The sequence below is a fragment of the Phalacrocorax carbo genome, chromosome 2, assembly GCF_963921805.1.
Source record: "Phalacrocorax carbo chromosome 2, bPhaCar2.1, whole genome shotgun sequence".
Lineage (NCBI taxonomy): Eukaryota > Metazoa > Chordata > Aves > Suliformes > Phalacrocoracidae > Phalacrocorax > Phalacrocorax carbo.
The window spans coordinates 40972784-40996699 of NC_087514.1; the positions used below are offsets into that span (position 1 = coordinate 40972784).

General features: G+C 38.5%; 1 protein-coding gene across 6 annotated transcripts in view; it reads right to left on the reverse strand.

Annotated features, from left to right (window-relative positions):
• The window catches only part of CHD7 (chromodomain helicase DNA binding protein 7), a 132230-nt gene that overhangs the window by 3187 nt on the left and 105127 nt on the right, over positions 1 to 23916 (reverse strand). For 3 of the 6 annotated variants that reach the window (XM_064442650.1, XM_064442652.1, XM_064442651.1), the window contains 22 exons: positions 21845 to 22100; positions 17107 to 17317; positions 16387 to 16582; positions 15999 to 16166; positions 15167 to 15346; positions 14770 to 14880; positions 14479 to 14684; positions 13353 to 13552; positions 12593 to 12752; positions 9408 to 9497; positions 8770 to 8873; positions 7282 to 7411; positions 6942 to 7014; positions 6670 to 6724; positions 5731 to 5959; positions 5354 to 5562; positions 4542 to 5219; positions 3967 to 4127; positions 2102 to 2329; positions 1412 to 1855; positions 613 to 834; positions 61 to 201 (listed from right to left, as the gene is read on the reverse strand). In XM_064442650.1, the coding sequence (XP_064298720.1) occupies positions 61 to 201; positions 613 to 834; positions 1412 to 1855; positions 2102 to 2329; positions 3967 to 4127; positions 4542 to 5219; positions 5354 to 5562; positions 5731 to 5959; positions 6670 to 6724; positions 6942 to 7014; positions 7282 to 7411; positions 8770 to 8873; positions 9408 to 9497; positions 12593 to 12752; positions 13353 to 13552; positions 14479 to 14684; positions 14770 to 14880; positions 15167 to 15346; positions 15999 to 16166; positions 16387 to 16582; positions 17107 to 17317; positions 21845 to 22100 (4452 nt within the window). The remainder of the gene's footprint in view (positions 1 to 60; positions 202 to 612; positions 835 to 1411; positions 1856 to 2101; positions 2330 to 3966; positions 4128 to 4541; positions 5220 to 5353; positions 5563 to 5730; positions 5960 to 6669; positions 6725 to 6941; positions 7015 to 7281; positions 7412 to 8769; positions 8874 to 9407; positions 9498 to 12592; positions 12753 to 13352; positions 13553 to 14478; positions 14685 to 14769; positions 14881 to 15166; positions 15347 to 15998; positions 16167 to 16386; positions 16583 to 17106; positions 17318 to 21844; positions 22101 to 23916) is intronic. The other 3 variants (XM_064442655.1, XM_064442653.1, XM_064442654.1) reach the window with 3 other exon arrangements.

A 23916-nucleotide genomic window follows, 5' to 3' on the forward strand; every position in this document is an offset into this window, starting at 1 on the left:
AAACCTGCATTCCACACGCAACGATGTTAAAGACCTCCACTGAACTAACTTGATTTTTACCTTCTTTCCATTTCGCTTATTTACAACAGGTACCCTTTCTTCTCCTGTCAAGGTGTTTATATCCAGTTTATTAGGGTTTCGACATCTGTGTCGTTTTTGTTTCGGCTTCTGAAATGGGGAAAACAGCACATCTGCACTCTTCTGGAAAGAAAAGAAATGTATTGCTTTTTAGTTATTAATTTTCTTGACAAAAATCATCAATCATGGAACCCCTTCTTACAATTTTAAGGGGTCAATTACTTTACCCTCAGATTATCCCAGAAAAATATTTTTTCTTAGCAAATGAAGACGTTCTGCAGAACTTGACACCAGCACTGTTTTAACACATTGTTATATACAAATATTAAGAAAGGAAAAGCAACCCATACACTCCCGTGCCATGTGGGAGTTCAGATATTATATTAAGTGTGGCTAAAGAGAAAACCTCTATTGAAAACCAACAGTTACAAAATCCAATGACTATGCCCAATGTGAGGAAATCAATTTTGTTGTCTGTAAAACTAACTTCTGTATTAATATAATACAACAACACTTCTAGAATCGCATACTTACTGGTACATAACTTGGCATATCTACAGTGTAAGTAGGATGCAATTTAAGCCATTCAACTAAATCCTTGTTTTTAGGAGCATCCTCTCCCACCAGCCTGGTCCCATCCTCTAGATTGATTACAGGGATGCGAGTGTCTGGGTCCAGTTGACCAGGAGATGGAATGTTCCTTGCTGGTAGGGCTTCCATATCTTCTTCAAAAGCTTTGGTCACTTCTGCATCCTCCTGAAAACATTAACGTCTGTATTAATTCTCACTTCAAGAGAACAGTTACCTGGAGAAAAAATTTCAGGGACAGAAGCTAAATGCTCAAGGAGATTTTGTATACGCAAGAGTTAATGGGGTTTAAATATTCATGCTCTGTAAAGCAATACTGTTACATCAGGGAACTTTGTAAATTGAGCATTCTTGAACATTAAAGAACATACAGTTAAAGACAGAGCAGTTTTCGGGCATTTCCAGTTAATGGCCCCCAAGACCTACCTTCCCTCTTCTACACAGTAAGACAGACATAACTTAACCCTCAAATATATGTTGTTACAAATATTTTTTTTGTACAAAACAATCTTTTTGAAAGTACAAGCTACTTAAAACTCAGCCACAATTTGCTAGAGTAAAACTTGATATGAATGACATGAGCACCATTTTGTTTGGTTCAAAAAGAAGTAACAGCTCTAAACACAAAGAAAAAGCTAGTTGAGTAAAAACTGTATTTTACTATTAGGGAGGGTATAACAACACCATAAACTCACATTCAGAAAGTACTAGACACAAATATGAGACAAAAAGGTTGCTGCCTTACTACAGTCAACGATGTCCGTTTGTTGCTCATAAATAACAGATCAAGTCCTTCTACATTTTTCCTCCTTCCTCTCCTCCTCTTCATGGGCGGTTCTCCATCTATTAAAGAGCCATTTAGTAGATGCCTTGTGGGGGTGCGTGAAAGACCTGCTTGCAGCAGCTCCATTTGAGTTTTAAAGGCATCAGACACGGGTGTGGAGACATTAGGCAAGATAAACTTTGAAGTAACAGATGAAAAATTTGAGGTAGAACTTGTTGCCTCTCGTGAGGCCTTTGATAAATCTACAACCTTTTCTTGTCCATTTTCTGAGACCACCTGAGACTCACGTAACTGGGCAACCATTTCCATAAGATTTCTCCTCTTGGCAGCTCTCTCAGCCTCAATTTCAATCTTTCTTCTCCTCCTCCTCCTCTGACGTGGGACCGATAAGTTGAGTGCATCTTCCTAATGAAAAATGACCATTTCCAAACATTAGCAAAGCTCTGTTTGCTACCCTGAATTTCAATAAGAGTCCAAACACATAACTCTGAAAACAAAGCCTTCGTTTTATTCAAAAAAACACTTTATTTTTCTTTTTATTTAAATAAATTCTTTTTTTTCTGTTATGCAAAAGAAGCATAACAGACATGAAAGACATAGAACATGAAAGACAAAATGTTTTATGTAAGAAAGAGAAAGATGCAGCCTTGCCTTTGATAACTGAGGAGAAGCAGTGATGTCTTCACTGCCACTGACGCTGGCTTGACCAACCATGGAGAGCTCTGCAAAGCTCCTTTTTTGCAGAGGGCTGTCCACAGCTGTTGGAGTATACCCAGGTATGAGCCCCTGGAAATCAAACATCTGGCGCCTATTTACCGGCCACTTCCCTTTCAGCACTGCTTCACAGATGTTGTCTAATCGGTTGATCATTACTCTGTCCTGCATAAAGGAAAAGTACGTAATGAACCTTCAGTGTGAAAGTTGGCTTTTAAACTCAGTCCAAAGCTTCCAAAGCATAAGAAACACATTCAGAAACAACTACTCTTGCAGGTTGGGATAAACTGATCGCCTTACAAGAAGGTAACACACAGATGATTTTGTAGAAGAAAACACCACTAGAAATTAACAGATGCATTTACACTGGGGGGGAAGGAAGAAGACAGACCAAGTTTTCTGTACGATAATGTACTAACAGACAAATTTAACAGAAACTCACTATTATCTTACACTGTATAACTTCAGTAGTTAGCAAAATCAACAGTTAGGAAGGGAAAAATCAAAACATCTGCAATCAGTATCTTAAAGCTGCAGTTCTTGAGATCCAACAGGCTGGATCTGCAATTCTGTCCTAGGAAGTGGATCCTCATTAGCGTCACTATTAATAAAGTTCAACATTATGAAATGGGCACCAACCTAGGGACATCTAATGAATGTCAATTTTCATTCCACGCCCATTATCACTTCAAATTTCACTGAAGCGTGTATACTAAAAATCTCTAATTATGTTTATTAGTCTACTTATGCTGAACCTACAGAGATGAAGGATTTTTTGTTTTACTTTTACATGACGACTGGAATAAGATTTTAGTCCACGTTTCCAAAATACATGCTGAAAGCAAAGATGATGAGTATCATCTGATTTTTTTCCATTTCAGTATTCAAGCACATTCTATGGTAGCCTGCCTGAAGTAGTAGAAACTTCAGAACTATGAGAAATACTGCTGCTTAGGGAATATGAGCATCAGTTAGCTTCCTGAACAGCAAAACAGTGCAAAAGCCACTAGCAAATCTCAGCAGCTGCAACAGACTGCTTGCTTTCCCCAGGAATAAGCCTATTAAGAGCAAGGACCCCCCGCCCTGCCCCCCCATCCCAAACCAGATGGCCCTGTTATGGTGATTAGTAAGCTTAAGACTATTACTACTTTATTTCTCTTTCTCCCCTTACTGCATAGGGGAGCACTAAATTATGTATGGATTTATTATGAGGTTACGGTTTCATATTTTAAAAAACATTTTATATTAGATAATTTTCTGCATTGTTACCAAAATAAGATACAACTTTATCCTATCTAAAACTGCTGCTCATGTTTGCAGGATACCTTAATACAATTACATCTGTCAACCTTACATAACGGCTTAGATCATGTAGGTCGCCGATATTCTTCTCTACAATCTCCTCACCCCAAAATAAAAAGGTGATCTTGCAAAATCTCTGCTCTTAACACTGCAGATTACTCTGCAGACAAAATCCATAATTCAAAATCATAAGTTTGCTTCCATCAACAGAGGTGTGATTCTGCTGACATACAGTTATGGAGCCTATAAGAGCTCCTGTCTGTCAGTAGTTTGTTGTTTTATTAAGTGACACTATCTACAGTAAAGCATTTCCTTTCATTTCCTCTGCTAATTTGTATGAAATTGAAGAATAAAATGCTATTCCACAAGTCAGTCATAGGAAAAAGTCCCTTGTCTACTAGAACTGCAGAATCATACAAAGGTCACTGTTATTTTGCAACCACATGTCCCATATTTTATCTGTACTGAAAAAGACACGTGTCATTCTACCCCTAACCAACCTTAGGCCAGAAAGAGAAGGCAAATGTTCTCTCATGAAGCAGCTGTACCACAGAGGGATCCCCATCTTCCATGTAGAATCCATCACGTGTTTCATCCCTTGCGGTACTCATAGAGGCATTGCTTTCTTCATCAAAATTCTTACCCTGAGAAGCTGCTCCTGCTGAATAACAACCATGACCAGGCATTAACTGCAGAAGTTCCCAACCACCCAGTGTCAACCCAACTAGGTATGTTAAGACAACCAGGCTTGACACAACATTTCTAACTCAGGCTTTTGTTCAGTAACTACTACAGCAGAGCTGTAGCCTTCTGCATTGGGCACAGAGACCGTGCTTATTGGCTCAGTAAGCTATCTTGGAAACCATCCCTTGTGGGGGAATACCCCACTGATGCTGGATGGTTTTTATGAAAGCTTATCTAGCCACCTGATATGCGTAAGGGCAGAGGAACTGCTACATGTAGCCCATCCCGAGCTCCATGATGGCTCCGTGTATGCCACTTACCAGCTGGCACAAGTTACAACAGCTGTGGGGCTCACGCTAAGCACACAGAATTGATCTGACCAACGCATTACCTTCAGGTTGGGAGGATTCTTCTGATTTATCATCATCATCCAGTTTCTCCTCTTCATCTTCTTCTGAACCTTTCTCAGAAATAGATTTTGGGTCTACATCTGTACTCATTTCTATGTCTTTCAATTCACATTTAACAGAGCCAGGCTCAGCCTCAGCATCACAGTCCGGTTTAGTGTCCTTATCTGCAGTATCTGTCTCCTCTTTGATATCAGGCTTCTCTTTGGCTGCTGGATTTTCAGACCCTTCAACTTTAGACTCTGTTTGTTCTGTAATTTTTTCTTCTTGTACTGGTGTGGATGCAACAATAGGTGGTGTTTGACTGCAGCCAGCACCCAGAGGGTTTGCAGAAGAGACAGTATTTGCATTACCCGTCCCTCTGTTTTGAGCGAAGTTTTTGTGAGCCTCAAGAAAAGAGAGTTCAGGATCATTCAGAATGTGATAATCTGTCCTACTGACGCCATGTTTAGCAGCACCAACCAGTAAGTCTTTGTCATGTTTACCACACTCCCACCACTCTGGCAGGTCCAAGCTTGGTTGGCAAAGTTTTAGCCTCTCCCCCAACTGCGGGTGATGGAGAACCTGTTCACGGATTTTCCTCAACAGTTCTATGCGATATAAAGTTCTAGAAGCACGCTCTTCTGTGATCGGCTCAATCATAGTGGAAAGATCAGGCGGTTCTGCAATGACAATGATTTGTCTTGTTTAACACCAATTACACGTACACCCATTTCAAAATCATTACACCTGCGCACAAAGTTTCAACAGTCCCACTGTCTCATAAAGTTGATTCCTACAGTCAGGTAAAACTTACCGTCATCCGGTTTGACTGGCATTCGGCACACTCGTCTACACATATTCACAAAGCCATTAAAATACTTTTCCAAGCTTTCGTCGGACTTTTTATCAAGCCTGGCAAATGCTCTGAATTGATTCCAGTCAAATTGATGTTTTACAGGATCAAAAATAATTCCAAAAGTAGACACCACACGATAAAAGTCAGCTTCTTCTCTTCTTGTCCACCTAGTCAAGGAAGAAGCAAAAGAAGTGAGGCCACTGAATAAATGACAGGCCAAATATAGTTTGGATGCCACCAAACTCCCTTAGTTTATTCTTTCAAAACACAAGGGCAGTACTGGTGACACACAAGCTCAAACGAGATTTAAAGAAAAATATTACTAAGAAACTCACTTTTGTCGTTTTTCAGTTATTATAGCTTCCCTTTCTGCTTCTAGTGCCCTCACTTCTTCCCGAGGCCGACGTCTCCTGCGGTCAGTCTTCATTAGTGCCTCTTGCCTCATTTGTTGCCTTTTATAGCTGCGCTGATAGGCAGTAATGAGGCGACGCAGACGGGTAGTCAGGGTTGAAGTGTTGGGCCAGTAGAGCTGGCCTAACTCAGCATTGCTTTCACTGTGCTTGTCTAGAGAATAGAGAAGTATTTGTGCACTGCAAAACCACCACTAAACATTTCAAAGTTTCTATGGCTAGAACTGGATTCCTGTTTTATCTGATAAGAACATAAGCCTCATTAATACTGGTGCATAACAAATTAGAAACAGGATAACTACATAGGTAGGAAATAAAAAATAGAATCAAACCATCCGACTAAGAACTCAGAAATGCTTGTGAAGCATTTAGAGATAAACATCAAGCATTATTATTCAATGTTATGAACGCCAACATATTGTGAATACTGTATTTAAATTAATGCGATGCATCTTTAAATATATTACTAAGATGATTTTTCTGCCTTTGAGGAAACACCTATGCTTGTGATTTCCCACTTTATTATTCTCACTTAAACCTTGGCAATTTTCCTCCATTCTGAGGAAACAACGTATCCATTACTTCCAAGATTATCTCAGCAAAAACATCAATGTCTGCATTATGAAACATCCGATCTTTATCATCACAACTTCTACTATGTAATTAGAAACCCAGAAAGCTATAATGTGGATTATTCAAAGGCAGTAAATAATTGTTTTGAAAGATGTGAAGCATTGGCACTAAATAGTTTACTGCGGTGTTTTCCCAAAACACAACCTATTCCCGCATGTGGTAATATAAACAGTCCACCTTTCACTAAATGGTCCATTTATTGCCTTTCTAATTTCTTTGCTATAGTCTTACTTGGGTGTATTTCTATGGACTCCTCTTTGTCTTCTGGAGGTGAGTTTGCAAATTCCTTGGGGAGAAGACAGAAGTTACATTAGTTTTCGGTTTTGACCATATGTTATCATTTCGGGAGAAAAATATGTCATCTCTCAAACACAGCAGCAAACAATCTTTGTGAGGTGTGTTTATCTGGTAGCTCTCAAACTTAAGAAGTGCATATTCAGATAAACATAGAGAATCAGTTATAATTATGTAGATTTGTAATTACAGGAAGTTGAAGTTCTTACATCAATTTCATCCTTGAAAGGAGTTCTGGTTGGCTTATATTCTGGATCTTCATCCTCTCTGTCAAATTCACCACTGTAAAATATTTAAAAGAAGTATTTTTAAGAAATACATTGTTTTTGAGAGGGGGTGATTTTCTGGACAAAAGCAAAAAAGCAATAAAAGCCATAAGTATGGTGTACCAAGTTACGCATTTGTATTTCATGCTCAACTGTGTAAACTTTTTACATCATATGATCACTTCAGATCCTCAGGCGAAATGTAAGCAAAATATGACATATGAACTCATGCCAACATATACAATGCTGATAAAGTTTATTAATTTTTTCATGTCCTCCTTACCCATCACCGCCATCTGCTAACATGTCTGTCCCTCTCTGTTCAGCAGCTATGGCCTTCGCATCAGGCATGCCAACCCGTTCCAGAAAGCAGAGTGCTGGATCAGCTCTCATAGAATTGTACTTCTCATAACCTGCACGCAGAGTGGGAGACAAATTTTTTTAAAAAAGTTATGACCAGCTGTGAATAGAGTAGGTTTAAGCAGTATTAGTACAATTTTCTGGATTCATTTATTTATTTTTAGATAAAACAAAGGAGCTGTCACCGTGCTGGAAACAAACATTTTGTCCACATAATGAAATTTTTCATACTGGTAAATACCATCAGCACAGAAACATTTTCACATCAATAACATTAACAAACAGTAGATACTGAAGAAAACATTCAATTTAATGCCTTTATAAGGTAAAATCTTCACTTGTGAAAGATCTTAAGTTTCCTATATGACTTTCACGGCGGTTCTCCACATTCAACGCTCCCTACTGGAAACATGCAGGTGCAAACAGCAGCACACGCACGTACATTTTCTATAGCTCCAGCCCTGCTGGAGCCTCAATGTAGGCTGCAAAAATGCTGTATGCATGGGTTATACGTAAGGCCAACGAACCTGTCTTATTAGGTTTAGGATGATGCATGTCAGTAAGATGACACTGTTCCCTCTATGGTTTTCAAACTGCTGTTTGCTTTTTTACTGCCCAAGTTGACTAGATGGAAAATGGCAGATCCCAACAGTGCGCTGCAGGAAAATGATTTTTAGACTAGACTTGCCTCAGCTGAGCCCACAAAACAGAGCTGCTGTACATAGGCAGAACAGCACAATTCAATTAGGATTTGTACTACAACACACTGCTCCTAACTGCTGTAGAGCCTCAAGCCAAACTGTAATCATGAAAGGTTTTATAAGCCATCATTCTCCCCTTTAGTCAGGCTGGGCTGCTGAGAATACCTCTGCGACCTCCAGAGAATTGGGATTATAATCAGGAATCGCTCACTGTATATATCATGCCAGCTCTGCATCCCCAGCCTTTCAAAGTTAACAAGGCTGCATCCCACTCAAGGGAGCCGGGAGTTCTCAACACTGACATTTGTGAAATATTGCTTGGAACAAAGCCCAGGAGGCACTTGTACAGATTAATAGCAGAGGTTAAGCCCACCGTCCACTTTGACACTGGTTGGCAGAGTTAGCAAGTGAAGCAGTGCTGGAAGCAAAGTTTATGGAGATCTATCTTACTATTTGGCTATTATTTAAACAAATATGGTTTTGTTTTATTTACAGCCAAGAAAGTAATGTTTTCTTCTCAAATGTTCTGCAAACATTTAAAAACAGCATCTGATATTTACAGCTCATATTAGGTTTTTAATGCAGGCAAGAAAAAAGAGAGATACAAGCCAACAGTTCCTTGGAACAATACTTGTTAATATTATGACTGAACAGTCCTACACACAGAAAGCTTTACAACTGAGTTTTGTTCAGAGTGAGACATCACTTACCGTGTTTGAATACTCCAATTAAAAGGGATTTATCCGCCTCCTTATCCCACCAGTCTGCAGGAACTTCGGCATGGAATGGCTCAGGTATCCATATATCTACTTCACTGTAAAGACAGCATTATTTATGTTCTCAAAGGTATTACTAGTCAAAGATGTTTAAAGAACAAGTGGTTCACACTGTTTTGTAAATACGAATTTTGAGTGGGAAAAAAACCCCAAAACCCAACACAGAAACTGAAATACCTGGAAAAATAGTTAGGAAGGTTAACCGCCCTTCCCAACCCCAAAACCCTACCCACAACAAAAAAGCTAACATTAGGCTATTTTGGGAATGAAATGACAACGGTTATCCAAATATGATTCATGTAAGGACTTAGTATATTTTTTTAAATTTCTTAAATTGAGATAGAATAATCCTTCAGTATTAGCAGAACTGAGAATTCACTTCTGTTATTTCCCACATTGTTTCCTCCCCGGAGAAAATCACCCACGGTGCTTGATAAAATAATAAGGCTGCTTGAGAATAAACATTTGAGAGATAAAGTGTGACAACCTCTAAATGCTGCATTATTATAGTACGCGTACTTTATAAAAGCCAGCATCATAGAGCAAAAAAATAAACCTGCACTTGCACTAACCTTGAGTCAGCACCCTCTAAGATCTTGTCTGCTTGGTCCCCTATAACTTCTTGTCGTAGATAGTAGAGCATGCGGACACGCAGCAGGACCCTGGAGAGGAAGGCAGAGGGGGGAAAAAGTTCTTAACTTCAGGACTGTTTGCCAACAGTGGCTTTTGGCAGCTGCTGCTGTTCATCCATCATCCTGCCAAGGCTGATTAGCCATGCTGTATGGTAGGCTTGAAGCGTGACAGATGGTGGCACATAATCACCTCTGTGTGGTGCTTTCTGCTGGCTTCCAACAGGCCTGCCTGGCAACCGCTTACACTGCACAGAGAGGGACCCAGCTCAGCCCGGCCCCGGCGCATTTCATTTAGTTCTACCTAGTGCAGCTTGTGAAGTTTAGACACGTACTCTACCACTGCCTCTGAAGTATTGAAGCAAGTTTGTAAACAACTGAGCAGATGGCTTTCAGTAACTGTTCTGCTTCATTATCTCATAAAATTTCCTCAGCTGCTGCCTTAATACCATTTTTGGAAGCACATCAGAAGTTGTAGGAACAAACGAGATATAAAATCTGGTTTTACTACCTTACAATAAACCCTCAATATGGAATGTCAGGTTTTTCAGATTATACAACTTTTTGCTTCCGAGAATGGGGGGGAGGAAAATAATCCCCCATTTCCCTTGGGAGATATTAACTATTTTTACTCTTTATAGTTGAAACTGCTATTTAATTTTACCTGTGCACAACCTAACCGCTACAAGGAAGCGAAAAATCTTCATTGCCCATCTTTATTTTTCCCCATCTCTGCAATACTACAGCCATTTTTGGAAGTGCTGTCAGATGTTGTGGTCACACTTGAAGCTGGCAGGAGAGAGAATGGCAGACTCTGGCTTTTCAAGAAGACTAGAAAAGAGGTCACCTCTGTAGAAAAAGTATCTACCTGAAAAAAATCCTGCTCTCCTATGTTTACTCAATTCAGGGCACCCCCTGCTGCCTAGTTCATGAAGTAGAATCAGTACCAGCTAAAATGGAGATTACTCAGCCTGCCCTCTCACTGTACCCAAATCCATCACAGCAACTGTTGAATTGCTGCTGCCCCTGGAACAGCAAGGGTGACCAGGGAGGCAGTAATCTGATCACCCACTTGCATGAAAAATTTAGACCACCACCAGTTTAGAGAGCTCCTCATTAGAGATCTGATGCAACCGGAGCAATACTCGGTTTTACATGTGTTATTCAAGCAAACCTTGGAAGAGCAGGGATTTGAATGAAGGTCATGTCTACAATTCAAAACATGACAGACATGCTTCCTTTTGTATGCCTGATAGCTGGGACCAGTAAGGTGTCCCTGCTCCCTGTGTGGCTATGTAAATAAGCTGTTGAGGGTCTCTATCATCTTAGTATTAAGCAATAACAGCTGTTATATCAAGCCGAAGAAGAGGAGCAGGGGAAAAAAAAAAAACAACATTAACCAAAAACCAAAGGCTCTTTGCAACCTTCAGGAGTCCTATGCCTTAAAACAGCATACATGTTACATAAGGACAAGACACAGGACACCAGTTCTTACAAAGCCAATTGCTACTGCTACCTTTTGAAGGAATTGACTCAGACTATTAATTGGCATCCACCTCTGATTTTACCTAGGCTAACCATGTTGCTTCTACAATTCACTCAGTCCTGGTGGATCTGGGAAGTGAAGGAAAAAGATAACACCTGAAAGCATTCTTGCATTTATCAGTCTTCGCGATCCTCGTAATTGTTCTACTGTATTATTACAGAAGCAATATTTTAAAAATGAATTTAAGTCTGATCTGCAAACTGGTATAACAAGTAACAAGGACATGTTACCTGGGAGATGGAAATAATGTTACAGGAAAGAATTTAATTACTTTAAGAGCAAGAAAAATGTAATAACAGATCTGAGTAACAGTTTAGAAAAAAAATCTGACAGCGCTTTATTTGGATGTGCACTTGCTAATGTAATTCTGTAAGTATCTGTTTTCATCAGCTGAGAATTAACCGTGGTTAGCATCTGGAAATGAGCTAATAAACCCCTTAAATGCCTTTCCTCCTTCACACCACACCCCCTATTGACAGGCCACAGGTACTTTTCCAATCAATAATTTCTTTCCAATAAACAGTATTAGTAAGACAAGATGTATTAAAAACACAAAAGTAATGACAATCTTTCAGTAATGCTGCATTACATCTGTTTGGTATATATACAATGAACATAAATCTAAAAACAATACAACACACTCCCCCCACCCCCACCCCAAATAAAAAAAAAATAAAAATCAGACAACCTCCTCCCCAACCCCAAAACAAGATATTTTTGGGACATGGGTTAGGTTCAGTGTCTATGATGGATAATGGAGTAAGCAAAACTAATATGGACAACCAGGACACTGTCAAAGGAAGCTGACACAAAAAGAACTAAGATATTACAAAACAAAAGCTGAAAGAATGTAAGAGAGGCTCTTACGAGACATTCATGCAACAATAAAACAACATAACATCCAAATCAAAATACAATGATCTTTATCTCCCAAAGGTTTTCAGTTTAGTAACATGTTTATAATTTCAAAATCAAATCACGGCACTGATTCAGGTAAGAAAGCCTGGTGAGAAAGTTTATCTCAAACAAAGGAGAAAAGAAGAAAAATTCAGTATAACGTGGAGAGCAAGAGAAGAAGGGAGAAAAAGAATGAAGAGAAGACATACAACCACACATAGGTGAACTAGTACATGAAACTTTGGAAACTAAGAACTGGATATTTGAGTTCAATGTCTAAGGAACAGAACTTTAAGGACACCAGCCTGTGAGATCCCACAAGAAGGGTAAAAAACAAACAGCTTTTGTTTAAAGATAGCCAACTGTCAAGGCAAATAGACCTAGTGTAGGGATATAGTCCTTCCTTTATATGGTAAAAGAGTAACCTCATCTGATTCCATTCTTATTTAGTAAGTAGGAAACAATTTTCTTCAGAACTGTGTTTTAAGCGCTGAACAGTCACAAAGAGCTTACAGAAGTAGCCAGATATCTGTTAAGATGATTATCCCCAAATTAAAAGTAATAACCACCTTTACATCCTATTAAATGGCCCTGTGTTCTATTATAAATATCCAAAAGAAGTTGTGGACTTTCAAAAAGCACATAGTAAAAAAAACCTCCAAATAAAATATTTCTTGATACTTACTTATTACAGTGGTGTTTGAGATGTTTCCTATAGCTGTCTTCTTGAAATAATACATCTGGATTACAGGTTGTGAGCCAATCTGCATCTTGCAGCATTGGCTGTGAACTCTGGGCTTTTACTTTCTTGCCTTTCCTCCCTCTGGGCACTGGTGCAGACAGACCTGCATAAAACCCCAATATTTCTTACAGTCTGAATAGAAAAGCTCTCACCCCAAACTGCATTACAAACATACATTTAAAGCTAAGCATCGCTGTTATATTAATTCCTTTGTGGGCAACACAACCACCAAAAACTGAACAGCAACATAATTCAGCACAAAAAATTGCAAATAATAAAATCAACAAAAAATTTCATGCAAATTTATGTGTGAAGATTTCAAAAATTCAGTGCGCTAGCCAGAAAATGGTGTTATATAAATATTTCTTGTAAAAACTCTCATGAATCTGAACGGCCATAAGGAAACAAGCTTTCTGGTTTACGGCAATTTGAAAGAGAGGAACTCCAGCAGTAGATGCCACTTAAAAATTATGCTAGAATATTTGTTCAAAACTGATTTAAGGGAAAGAGCATGGCATCCTACAATATGTCTGAGGGAGACTTCCCCTTTAAGCACAGACCAAGTCAAAGCCCACCTTACTCATAAAATCTGACAAGATCCTACAACATGTCAGAATGGCTGTAGTTTAAACTAAATACATAGCATGACTGAAGCAATTCTTTCCTATTTACTAGAATCATTATTTGATTGTGGTAGACATACCGGAATGATTAACCAAAGCTCGAGTTTGCCCATCTGCAGTTGGAGTGATCAGATCCCAGATGAAACTTTTGATATTTTCATCCCCTTTGTAATGATTAAGACAATATACCAGGATAGTCCGGCAGATGGTTTCCACATCTTGTTCTGTTAGCTGACGTTTATAGCGTCCATGTGAGAGGATGTCAGTCCACCGACCCCAGCTATAAGAAGAATAAGTTCAATACAACAGCCAGGGCACTGGTATTTTAATTTGTGACTTTTGATTTAACTCCTGGTACCAAGCAAGTTGGGACCTCCTGTGTTAGAACTAACGCATTTTGCATTTGCGGGTTACGCCAGGGTATCCAACCTCCAGCACCAAAGAGTTAAGAATATTTATTTTACAGAACAGGCAATAAGTTCACTGCTCGTAAAGCTGCACTTGAACTACACTCAAAATAATAAAGTACATATGTTTAACTCTAATGGTCTCAGTAAGGTATGAATAGGAAATTCAAGCCATTTCTACAATTATGGGATTTGGGGAACAGCTCTTATTTTGATCCTCAAATGCATTATTAGCAATTGTTGTACACAACTCCCTAAAATAAAGACAGTCATCCTGAAGCCCGCTGTTTTAGCAGCCCAATATAGCTACTTGCTTGCAAAGAGATAAAATTCAAATTGGTAAATCCAATGGGGAAAAACATTAAGTATCAAGTAGCTGAATTTAAGTATGCCAAAATACAGGAATTTATGTTGAAAACCTCTAGGCTGACTGCTGATTTCACTTCTTCACAAATACTCTTTGTTGTTCTCCACAACACTTAGAAAAGAGAGATTAAACCTTGATAACTCAGGAATTCTTTACACTATGAGAAACCAGAAACAAATACTCCGTCATCACAAAGCTACATATCTCACCAGTGAGCTCATAGCCATCTGTGAGACACTTTAAGCTAAATAACACATATATCAGCAACGTATATATATAGCAACGTAAAATCTCACTGGCATGTATACAGCGTAATGAGGTAAAGGTTACACAGTGAGATATTATGTGAACATGTTCAAGAGAAGGATGACTTATTTCCTATATATCATTTCCATATTTTCAGTTATTTAGCCACAATCTGTATATCCTTACCCATAAACCAACAAGTTCTTCTCGACCCTGAAACATTCACTTCTTGCATAACCCTGTGATTTGTCCTGAGGCCTGCGGGGCTTTGTGCTAGGTTTTTCTTCAGAATCACTTTCCAGGTCTGAAAACTCCATCAGTTCATCCTCTTTGACTGCACTGTAGAGTCTGGTTTGCTTCCTTACTCTTGGTGTATCAATAACTAAGTTATTCTAAAATGAAAGTGAAAATGAAGGAATTCAGCGGGGGGAGGAATCTTCAATTTAATTGTACCCAGAAATATCATAAAGTTCTTACCCTTCCATTTAACGCATCAATATCCAGCTCAGCTTTCTTTGCCCACTTCTGCCAAAAATTCGGGTCATCCAAGGAAATGTCTGTCCTGTTCCCAGATGCAACAAAACTAGCCTAGTAAATGTGAAAACACATGCATTGGTTTTTTAACTGCATGCTACAAAGAACATCTGTTTTCACTGGTAAATACCATACTTGTGACTTATAAAGTGGTAGTGTCAAGAAAAAAAAAGTAAGCCTGTAAACTACCATGACTGGAAATACAGATATCCCAACATTTGTGAGGAAAATATCTGAGACAAATACACTGAAAAATTAAATTGACACAGAGGCAATTTAATACTACTTCCATCTATCCTGGTCACATTTGCTTAATTTTTCTCTGAATATCAATGCACACCTTTGCAAATGTTGAGCCTTTTCCTTCAGATTCAATAGTAATTGTGTGTGTTCGCCTTAAGAGAATCTGATCAATATCCTCTTCACAAAACTTAGACCCTTCATCTTCCTCATCCATCAGAGCACCATATGCCCCCTTTCGAAGAAGATCTTCTATTTCTTTCTTAGAAAGCTGTTGCACCTGTAACATGTAAGAGAGGGTTTGGGGGATTTTTACATTAGCCAATGTGTACACCTGACAGCATGATCTGACTCATTGGCCTCTTTAGCATTTTAAGAACTGAAACTCTAAGATAATGTGGTGTCAGTCAATTAAACTTTTATGCTGAAGTCACCTTTAAAAGAAGAATATGAACAACGCAATTCTTAGGGTGAAGTTATATGAGTGGCTTAAACAATTTAATAATTCATTGTCACTAAATCCCTTTACTTTAGCTCTGATGACTGCTAAACTCCTCCTGGGAGCAGATTTAACTTACTAACCTGGCAAAAAGCTAAAGCAAAAAAAGTCCAAAGGAAACAGGTTACACCAGAAAAAGCTGACTAGAAGAACTCCAGAAAGTGCCAGGATCAACACAATGTGAAGGGTGGAATGACGAGAATGGATGAGGATTGAAGGAACATGACTCCACCTGCCCCCTTTCGGCAGTAAATGAGCCATTAGATAGGGCTGAGCCTGTTCATGTAGCCTTGCCCTTAATTAACCCTACTTTAAAATACATGCTGTACTCCATCCAAAAGCCACTGTTCTCCAGCTAAAACTCTAACAGCAAGAAAAGTGTTACACATTCATAGCATTTGTTGATCATGCACCTTAATATAGTAATTCTCACCCCATTTGTGGCGTTTTCTCTTCCACTCATAGATTGTAGCACAGCCTTATCAAGGCCAAGCTTCAAGCTAGCTTTGTCAAACATTTCCCTTTCATAAGAATTCCTTGTTATCAACCTGTAAATTTTCACTGATTTGCTCTGTCCTATTCTGTGACATCGTGCTTGAGCCTGATGAAGCAAAGACAAATACTCAGTTACAGGTGACAAAAGGAAGAAAAACTGAAAATAATAAATTCAGAGAACTTTAAAAGTTATTGCTTTCAACATAAATAATAATCTTTATGCTTTCAAGAGAGGGACAACAGGGAATTTGTCTTTTAGGTGAAGAAAATTTCACAGCAAAAAGGCAAAGAAAAATTTGCAATAAAATAATCTCTTGCACTGTTACCTGGAGGTCATTTTGGGGGTTCCAGTCTGAATCAAAAATGATGCAGGTATCAGCAGCAGTAAGATTAATGCCCAAACCTCCTGCTCTTGTACACAGCAGGAAAACAAACCTATCAGAATCAGGTCTTGAAAACCTGTCAATAGCTGCCTGACGCAAGTTGCCTCTTACTCGGCCATCAATTCGTTCATATGGGTACCTGAAATAAAAATGCGTTATAAGGAGAAGTTTACTGCAATGGCATTGTTTCTTTCTAAGAATATGCAATTTAAAAAAAAAGGAAATTATGCCACTATAGGGTCAAAGGAACTACAACAAACTGAGTGACTGTTCCTGTGTCTACTAACTCCATCAGTGGAAGACGTGCTACTCTGCCTCCTGCTTTGCGTCTTTTGGTAAAGAATACACTTTCACTCCAAGGAATTAAATTAACGTTCAGGCTTAAGGTAAAAAACTCTAGAGCAACCAAAACATTTAACTGACTAGTAAACTAAGAGGTTTAAAGCTCTCCATGTGAGGTAATTTTGTAGTCACCTGAAAGAAAAAAAAATCTCTGTTCTTGCAACTTACAGTATGCTTTTCCCTTTAGTCAGATCACTACAAAAAATACTGTGAATTGTCTGAATTTCATCCCTTTTCAATATGGATTACTCACAGGTTAAATACTGTGGCCACTGAGGAAAGCGCAGTTTATTTAGAATTGTATTATATTGTTGCTCTCACCGTCTTTGAATGAGGTAGTCTTCCAGTATGTCCAAGCAGCGCACCATCTGGGAAAAGATAAGCACCCTGTGGCCACCAGCCTTCAGTTTTGGCAGCAGCTTGTCAATCAGTACTAGCTTGCCAGCAGCCTGGATCATTGCCTGGAGCTGAAAATCTGGAGAGTCGGCATTGTGTGTTTCTTTAAACTCTTCCAAAATTTTCTCTTCAGCACCTGCAAAGATTGGACAGCAATACATGAACACTGCAAAGGGTTTTATTAATAAACAATGAGCTTGTCTTCAATACCCTATAGAAACTGCAGGAATGTTTTAAGCATGATGTGAATAAACATTTATAAAAAATATTAAGCTTAAATTTAAAGCAAACACATACACAAATACCACATAAATAAATAGTAACTTTGAGCATTCATTCTATTTTTTTCCCTCTTAAACAGGAGTAAACCCTTTCCTAAATAAATTCATGCAACTGTTTGATGCACAAAATGTAATGAAAAATTAAGAAAAAAGATTAAAAATAATTATTCCAACTGATCAAATGGATTTTCTGTCCTTTCCTAAAATGCAACATGAAAGAAAAAAAATATCTCATTTCCACAGGAAAAGCAAGGAATACAAATCACATTTGATGTCTGTGCCTCCAAAACCAGGCTTAAACACAAGCATGGCCTGGACCTGCTCCTTCTATTATTAATTATAGAATCCAAATCCAAACAATGAAAAACTAAGGGGGGGAAGCAGCTGTGAAATTATTATTTTACCTTCTATTTAGCTTTCATTTTCTCACTGAATGTGGTTTTTTTTTTCAGTTTGATGAAGCTATCCAATGTATAAATTCTTTCCAGAATTAGTCAAAAGTTCTTTCTCTGCCACTCTCCTTGCCTATGAACGATATGCACACCAGCAAATATTCCCCTGTACTGCTCATTACCTGAAGGCTACAGACCAATTTCAAGTTCTCTCTTCAACCTCTCCTATGCTTTCATTCCATTTTTTTATGTCACTTCTACAAACAGTGGACTATTCCAAGAATTATCAGATTACGACCCTTGGCTATGTAAAAGGTTAGGAATCTTCGTTCTAAGCTTATTTCACATCCAAATAAACCATTTTTTGGAGCTGTCTTATTCAGTCCCTCTGTTGTTTGGGGCTCTTTTGTTTTTTAAACAAAGTGTAGTTTATGAAGTATGTCTGGCTTGTGTAATATTCAGCTTGAATACTGCTTTTGAATAACACAAGGAAAGGTGAGAAGGTTGGGGGAGGGGGGAAGAACAGCTTACTGCCAGGCCTCTGGTGAGCATCTCTCTCATATCCCAGTTCTAAGTAGATGCCTGTAAACAAACATGCAAACGCACCCTCCCTGTGTGATTGCTGGTTCAGTGCCTACTGTAGTGTGGTGTCTTCACTAGATACCACCCTAAGCAGGCTGACAGCTTCATATTACTCAATACACTCGCACTACTAGCTTTTACAGAACTTAACAGACTCAAGAGGTGACCACACTTGAAGGTAGTTTTACCATGCTAATTTTCCTTATCTGGATTCCCTACTTGAAGCATTACTGATCCTAATGGTTTGCCCATAAGAAAAATAAACCTATGTGAAAACAGCACAATCAGACACTCCTTTAAGTTTGCTTCAATCATGTCACTTCCCATCTTGTAAAACAGGCATAATTTTGGGTAGTAAATCTAAGATTCTGTACTGAGTTTAGGCAATTTCAGGATATAGTAGGCTGTCAAGTAGTTCATATACAGTAACTTCAGTGATCTTTCTTGGTTACGTTGGTTTTTTCCTACTCAACTGTGATATCCAAATTTAAGTTTCATTACTAGGAAGTAAACCAATATGCAAACATACCATCTGCAAAAGCAAACCACCTAAGCCAAGCACACCACAACAAACCCACAAACAAGTCTAACAAATTGCAAATTTTCAGTATCAGAGTTTGGTCTCAGCAAGACCCACTTCCATAAAGGACCATAACCTTCAGAAATCTGCTCTTTCATAACCCTATCCTAGCTAAACCCTGTAAAAGACTGCCCTGTCTTTTTCATTTCTTCAATTGCAATGAAGTAATTATATTGAATAGCCTGCTACCCAAAAGTTACTTGACGTTGTACCTGTTGGTCTGTAACACTAGTTCCTATCCTAGCTGATTTTTAGTAGGGGATGAAACAAAGGTATTTGAATGTGTGCTTGGCCCATCAGGGAAAACTCCACTTCCACTCCTAATTAGGAGAGGCTTCCAGGGCTCAAGAGGGCAAAAGGAAGAGAGTAAGAAACCTTTCCAGTGTTCAACACTGTAGGATGTGTAAGTACAGAGGCACTCCCCCACTGCTGGCTCTCGGAGACAGAGAAAGAGGAACGATGTATAGATACTTGAGAATGGTTGCTAGGGAGAAAGCAAGGAATCCAGCCCCAAGAAAAATGACAGACAATGCTTTCCCAAGTTGGTTGGAGAATACACAAAATGCAGTAACTTCCTTTAGAAGTCTTCTCAGACAGTCTTAGCTGACCACCATTCTCCCCTCCACAGAACACATCTACCAATCAAGAAACACACAAAAACGCCCACTCCATACTACTTCCGTCATAGAACCTTCTATGGCTCTTAACTGAAGATTATCTGGAAGACTTGATTCCAACTTTTATGCAAAACAAAATGTACAGTGTTCTGCTTGGATATTCAAATACACATGCATACTGCTTGCTCACAAAACCAGTACACTTGGAAGAAAATTAGAAGAATTCAGGGACACCTTTATAAAAGCAGTTAAGTCTCCAGAACTTGCTACTGCAACAAATCATTAATCAGAACAATATGCAACATTATATACTAGCACTGCAATATCTCTTGGTAGAACTACAACAAGCTTGTGTCATCACTCTGTGTATGAAGATGCTAATTATCAATCAACAAAATAAAGCCTCAAGCTCAGACAACTACAGGACATCGGAGTATTTTCTGTCCTAGAACTACAAAGAATGTATTTGTTTAGTTCCATCTCCATGCTAATAATAGTCAGGATTTATTTATTCTTCCCTCAAACCTGAAGGCTTGACCCACCTGCCATGCATGACACCAAGCAAGTCCAAATGTTCCAAAGTCACAGAAATGTTATAAAGGCAAAAGCATTCAAGAGAAACTCACCCCCCTTTGTTAGGGTTATATACAGTCATAAAAAAAATACTTGAACTTTTCTGTATAGCCACCTGGACTTCAGCAATATCTAAGAGACACTAAAGCATAGAAGATATCTGAGAAAAAAAAAAATCACTGCTGTAGGCAACACTGCAAGCACTACTCATGAACTCTATTTGACAAAACAAAGTAGCAGCAAAATAGTCAGGTTTTTTTAGCAAGGGAAAATAATGGCAAGGTTAAAACTAGCTGAAAACCAAGAAATGTAAAAAGCATCAAGGTCAGAAGCTCATAACTTGAACACCCTAGACTATATTCCGGTAAACTGATTTATATAATGGGTTAACTTAAAACAAAGAACCAACAACAAAAAAAAAAACCTACACCAGAACCACAAAGCTACTTTACTGTATCTTGTCTGAGTTCAGAAACTGAGCAGCCCACCAGCATGGCTGGGTTGCAGTACTTTGGAGTAACCCTGTATCATGTCTTTGGGATAATTATTCGCGCATGAAATATAATTAGATGTCATTTTGTGAATCAGTTTAAGCAATTTTCCTCCCATTTAAACAAAAAATGTCAAGAAAAAACCCTAAGCTCTGCAATATGGAAGTCATACAATAAAAACCTGAAATCACATATGGCTCTTGAACAAAAGTGTCTTTCATCATGAAGCTTATAACCAGCATGAAACCAACCATAGCATAAATCATATACAGTATCAGAGAAGAGCTGGGAACAAGAAACTAGTAGAACGCAACCCTGTACGGAGACTTGTGTTACATCCTCAAAGGGAAGATTTGATTTGACTGACACATACAAGCTTAGCATACTTCAGAGACAGCTATAGCTAGCTGGTTCATCGTATGGTCGGACACTGGAACAGGGTCCCCTGGTATGGTGTCATGGCACCACCGCTGCCAGAGTTCAAGGAGCATCTGGATGACACTCTTAGTCGTATGATTTACTTTTAGGTAGTCCTGCAAGGAGCAGGGAATTGGACTTGATGATTCTTATGGGCTCCTTTCAACTTGAGATATTCTATAATTCTATCTACTTGCCATAGTTAATCCTGATCTAAAACCAATAGCACCACACTGAAAAACAGTATTTGTCATTAAAGTCAACAATGACATTCACACAAATCTTTTTCTGAGTAGTTAAATTAGGAAAATGAACTGACAACATGTGGCGATAAAAAGCAGGCCTGATCCTAATTTCTTACCCCACAACTTTTACTCAGAAATTTTAAGTTACTATGTCAAAACGTTCTACAGCAAGAAAATAAGTAGCAACTAACTAACTCTGCAGAAACAATTGCCATATTTATGCCAGCATCTAACAACCTGCACAGTAACTGAAGTCTTTTTTGTCAGAAATAACAGAAAGGAAAACTTGATAATACCAACACAAACTCTGTGAGGGCTAGGAAGCCTTGGAAAAAAGCAGCACCAATGTCTTCAAAAGCAATGCTGTCTCACTTTTCTACTTAAAATAAGTGAATAAATAAATAGACACACTAGAATAGATTTTCTAACTTACTGAACTTCCTTACAACCATCTTTTTGAATGAGGAGGAAAATACGATGCCTACCATTAATAAGGTACGGATGATTGCAGCATTTTCTTAGTTCCATCATAGTGTTTAAAAGGTTAGGTACATTTGCCTGGCCTCCACCCTTGGAAAGAAATGTGAAATTCTTTTCAAGAATAGCACGATAGTATTTCTTCTGAATATTTGTCAGCTCAACTTCAATGATGGTTTCCTCTTTGGGGGCCAGGTTCTTTTCTACATCTTCCTTGAGACGTCTCAGCATCATCGGCTTCAAAATAGCTTGAAGTTTTTGCACCTAGAGAATATATGTTTAATAAATAACTGAATTAAAACTGCAAGGCTTCAAATATCTATTTTTCAATTTCCTTAATTCTAAAATCCTTGTTTCCTACCTCAGATCCCAAGTAGAGAGCACTTGTAAAAAAATCTTTCCTCAATAACCTAGAGACTGAGTTCTCCTTGTTAACTCAGTGACATACACACTCTAAAGTCCATTTTTCGTGTGCAACCCTTCTGTTTAGTGGATGTTATTAAACAGACCTCACTTAGAACTATCCTTCTAGACAAGGACAGTACTGCACACCAGTCATGCAGAGCTAACCCTAAGTAAGCACAGCTATGTAAGTAAATCTGACTGTAAGATCAAGTTTTGCAGTTAACTTCTAGCCACTAAGCAGAGTGTTTAATGCTATTTTTCCCCTTTATATATCTGCTTCTGATTATTTTCTTATTTCCCCTAGTTTTGACATCTGCTGAAGTAGAAAACTATTTAGGCCTGGTCTCAAAATGAAAACATTTTATTTCTGTAAATTTTTAACACACTGGTAAGTTTTTAGTGACTCCAGATTTTGCAGCATATATTTTAAGACACATTCTAAATGGGAGAGGGGGAAGAAATGCCTATTTTCCTCAAAAAAATTAGCTAAGTTTTGTAATGTTTTTGTAAAGTCCTTTACATGAAAAGGACAAACATATTCCATATAAGAAAAGACTAGCATCTAGGTTGTTTTAGGTTGTCTTTCAAAGTACAAACCATCTCAGTGTTGCAGAGCTGATAATTCACCCTGAAATTGGTTGTCATCTCCTGATACAGAGCTGCACAGGACAGACATGAACAAAAGATACTTTCTCCTGAATTCACATCATTGCCTTAGTAATAAAACAACTTCAGGAGAAAAAGGATAAATTAGTACTGAGGGATGAACAACTAAAATACATGGAATAGGATTGCAAGGAATGGAGGAGAAAACCCAAGCTGTTAACACATCATCTCTCCCATCACTTGAAAGATAAATCAAATTCCAAAACATCTAATGGTGTGTCAGCAGAGAAGGTACTTCTTCCAAAACTTCTTGGCCCAAGCAATCCAGGCTCCGATTCTGCTTACGGCTCATGGCATTATTTTAGTAATATTCCCATGTATGGCTTCAAAATTTCCAGTTCTGCTCTGCTGACATTTTGAGCTGGCCAGACAAAATCTATGTTGAGAGTCAGGATATATTAACTCCAGCTCAAACACTATATTAACAGGACTACATGTCTTCTGGATCAGAGCTGGCTCACTTCCAATCAGGTCAGAGGCCATTCTGACTGGCATGCAACTGCCCGCACAATCTGTGGAAACATATCCTGTGATTCCCTCAGGACATGCTACGAATTTTCCAGGAGGAAAGGGGCTGGGGGCAGACCTGTTTTGTAATTTAGACTATCACTTATGAAAGAGTTGCTCTCATAGAAAGTTAACAAATTCAAGCAGTCAGACGTTAGAAATAACAGAAATTGAATTTTTAGACAAAACCAGCATAAAGTCACACACAACAATGCATGTAATCATGAAGTTAGATTATCATAGGGTGCAAAGGGCCAAATTAAGGCACCTAAATTAAGGCGCAATGCTTCAATTAACTCTAAACGTTAAGGTGATTTGACTGTTACCTGTTGGCTTTTTAGAACATTTTCATGTATACACGAAGAAATTTGAGTTTTATATATGATCATCAGAAGCTTTTACATTTTAGATCTAAAACATGCTGCAGAGGGTCTTTCATTTTGCATTGATCTATGCCTTTCTTTTATTGGACAGCTTGAGAAATCTGTTTCTGAGTCAGTCA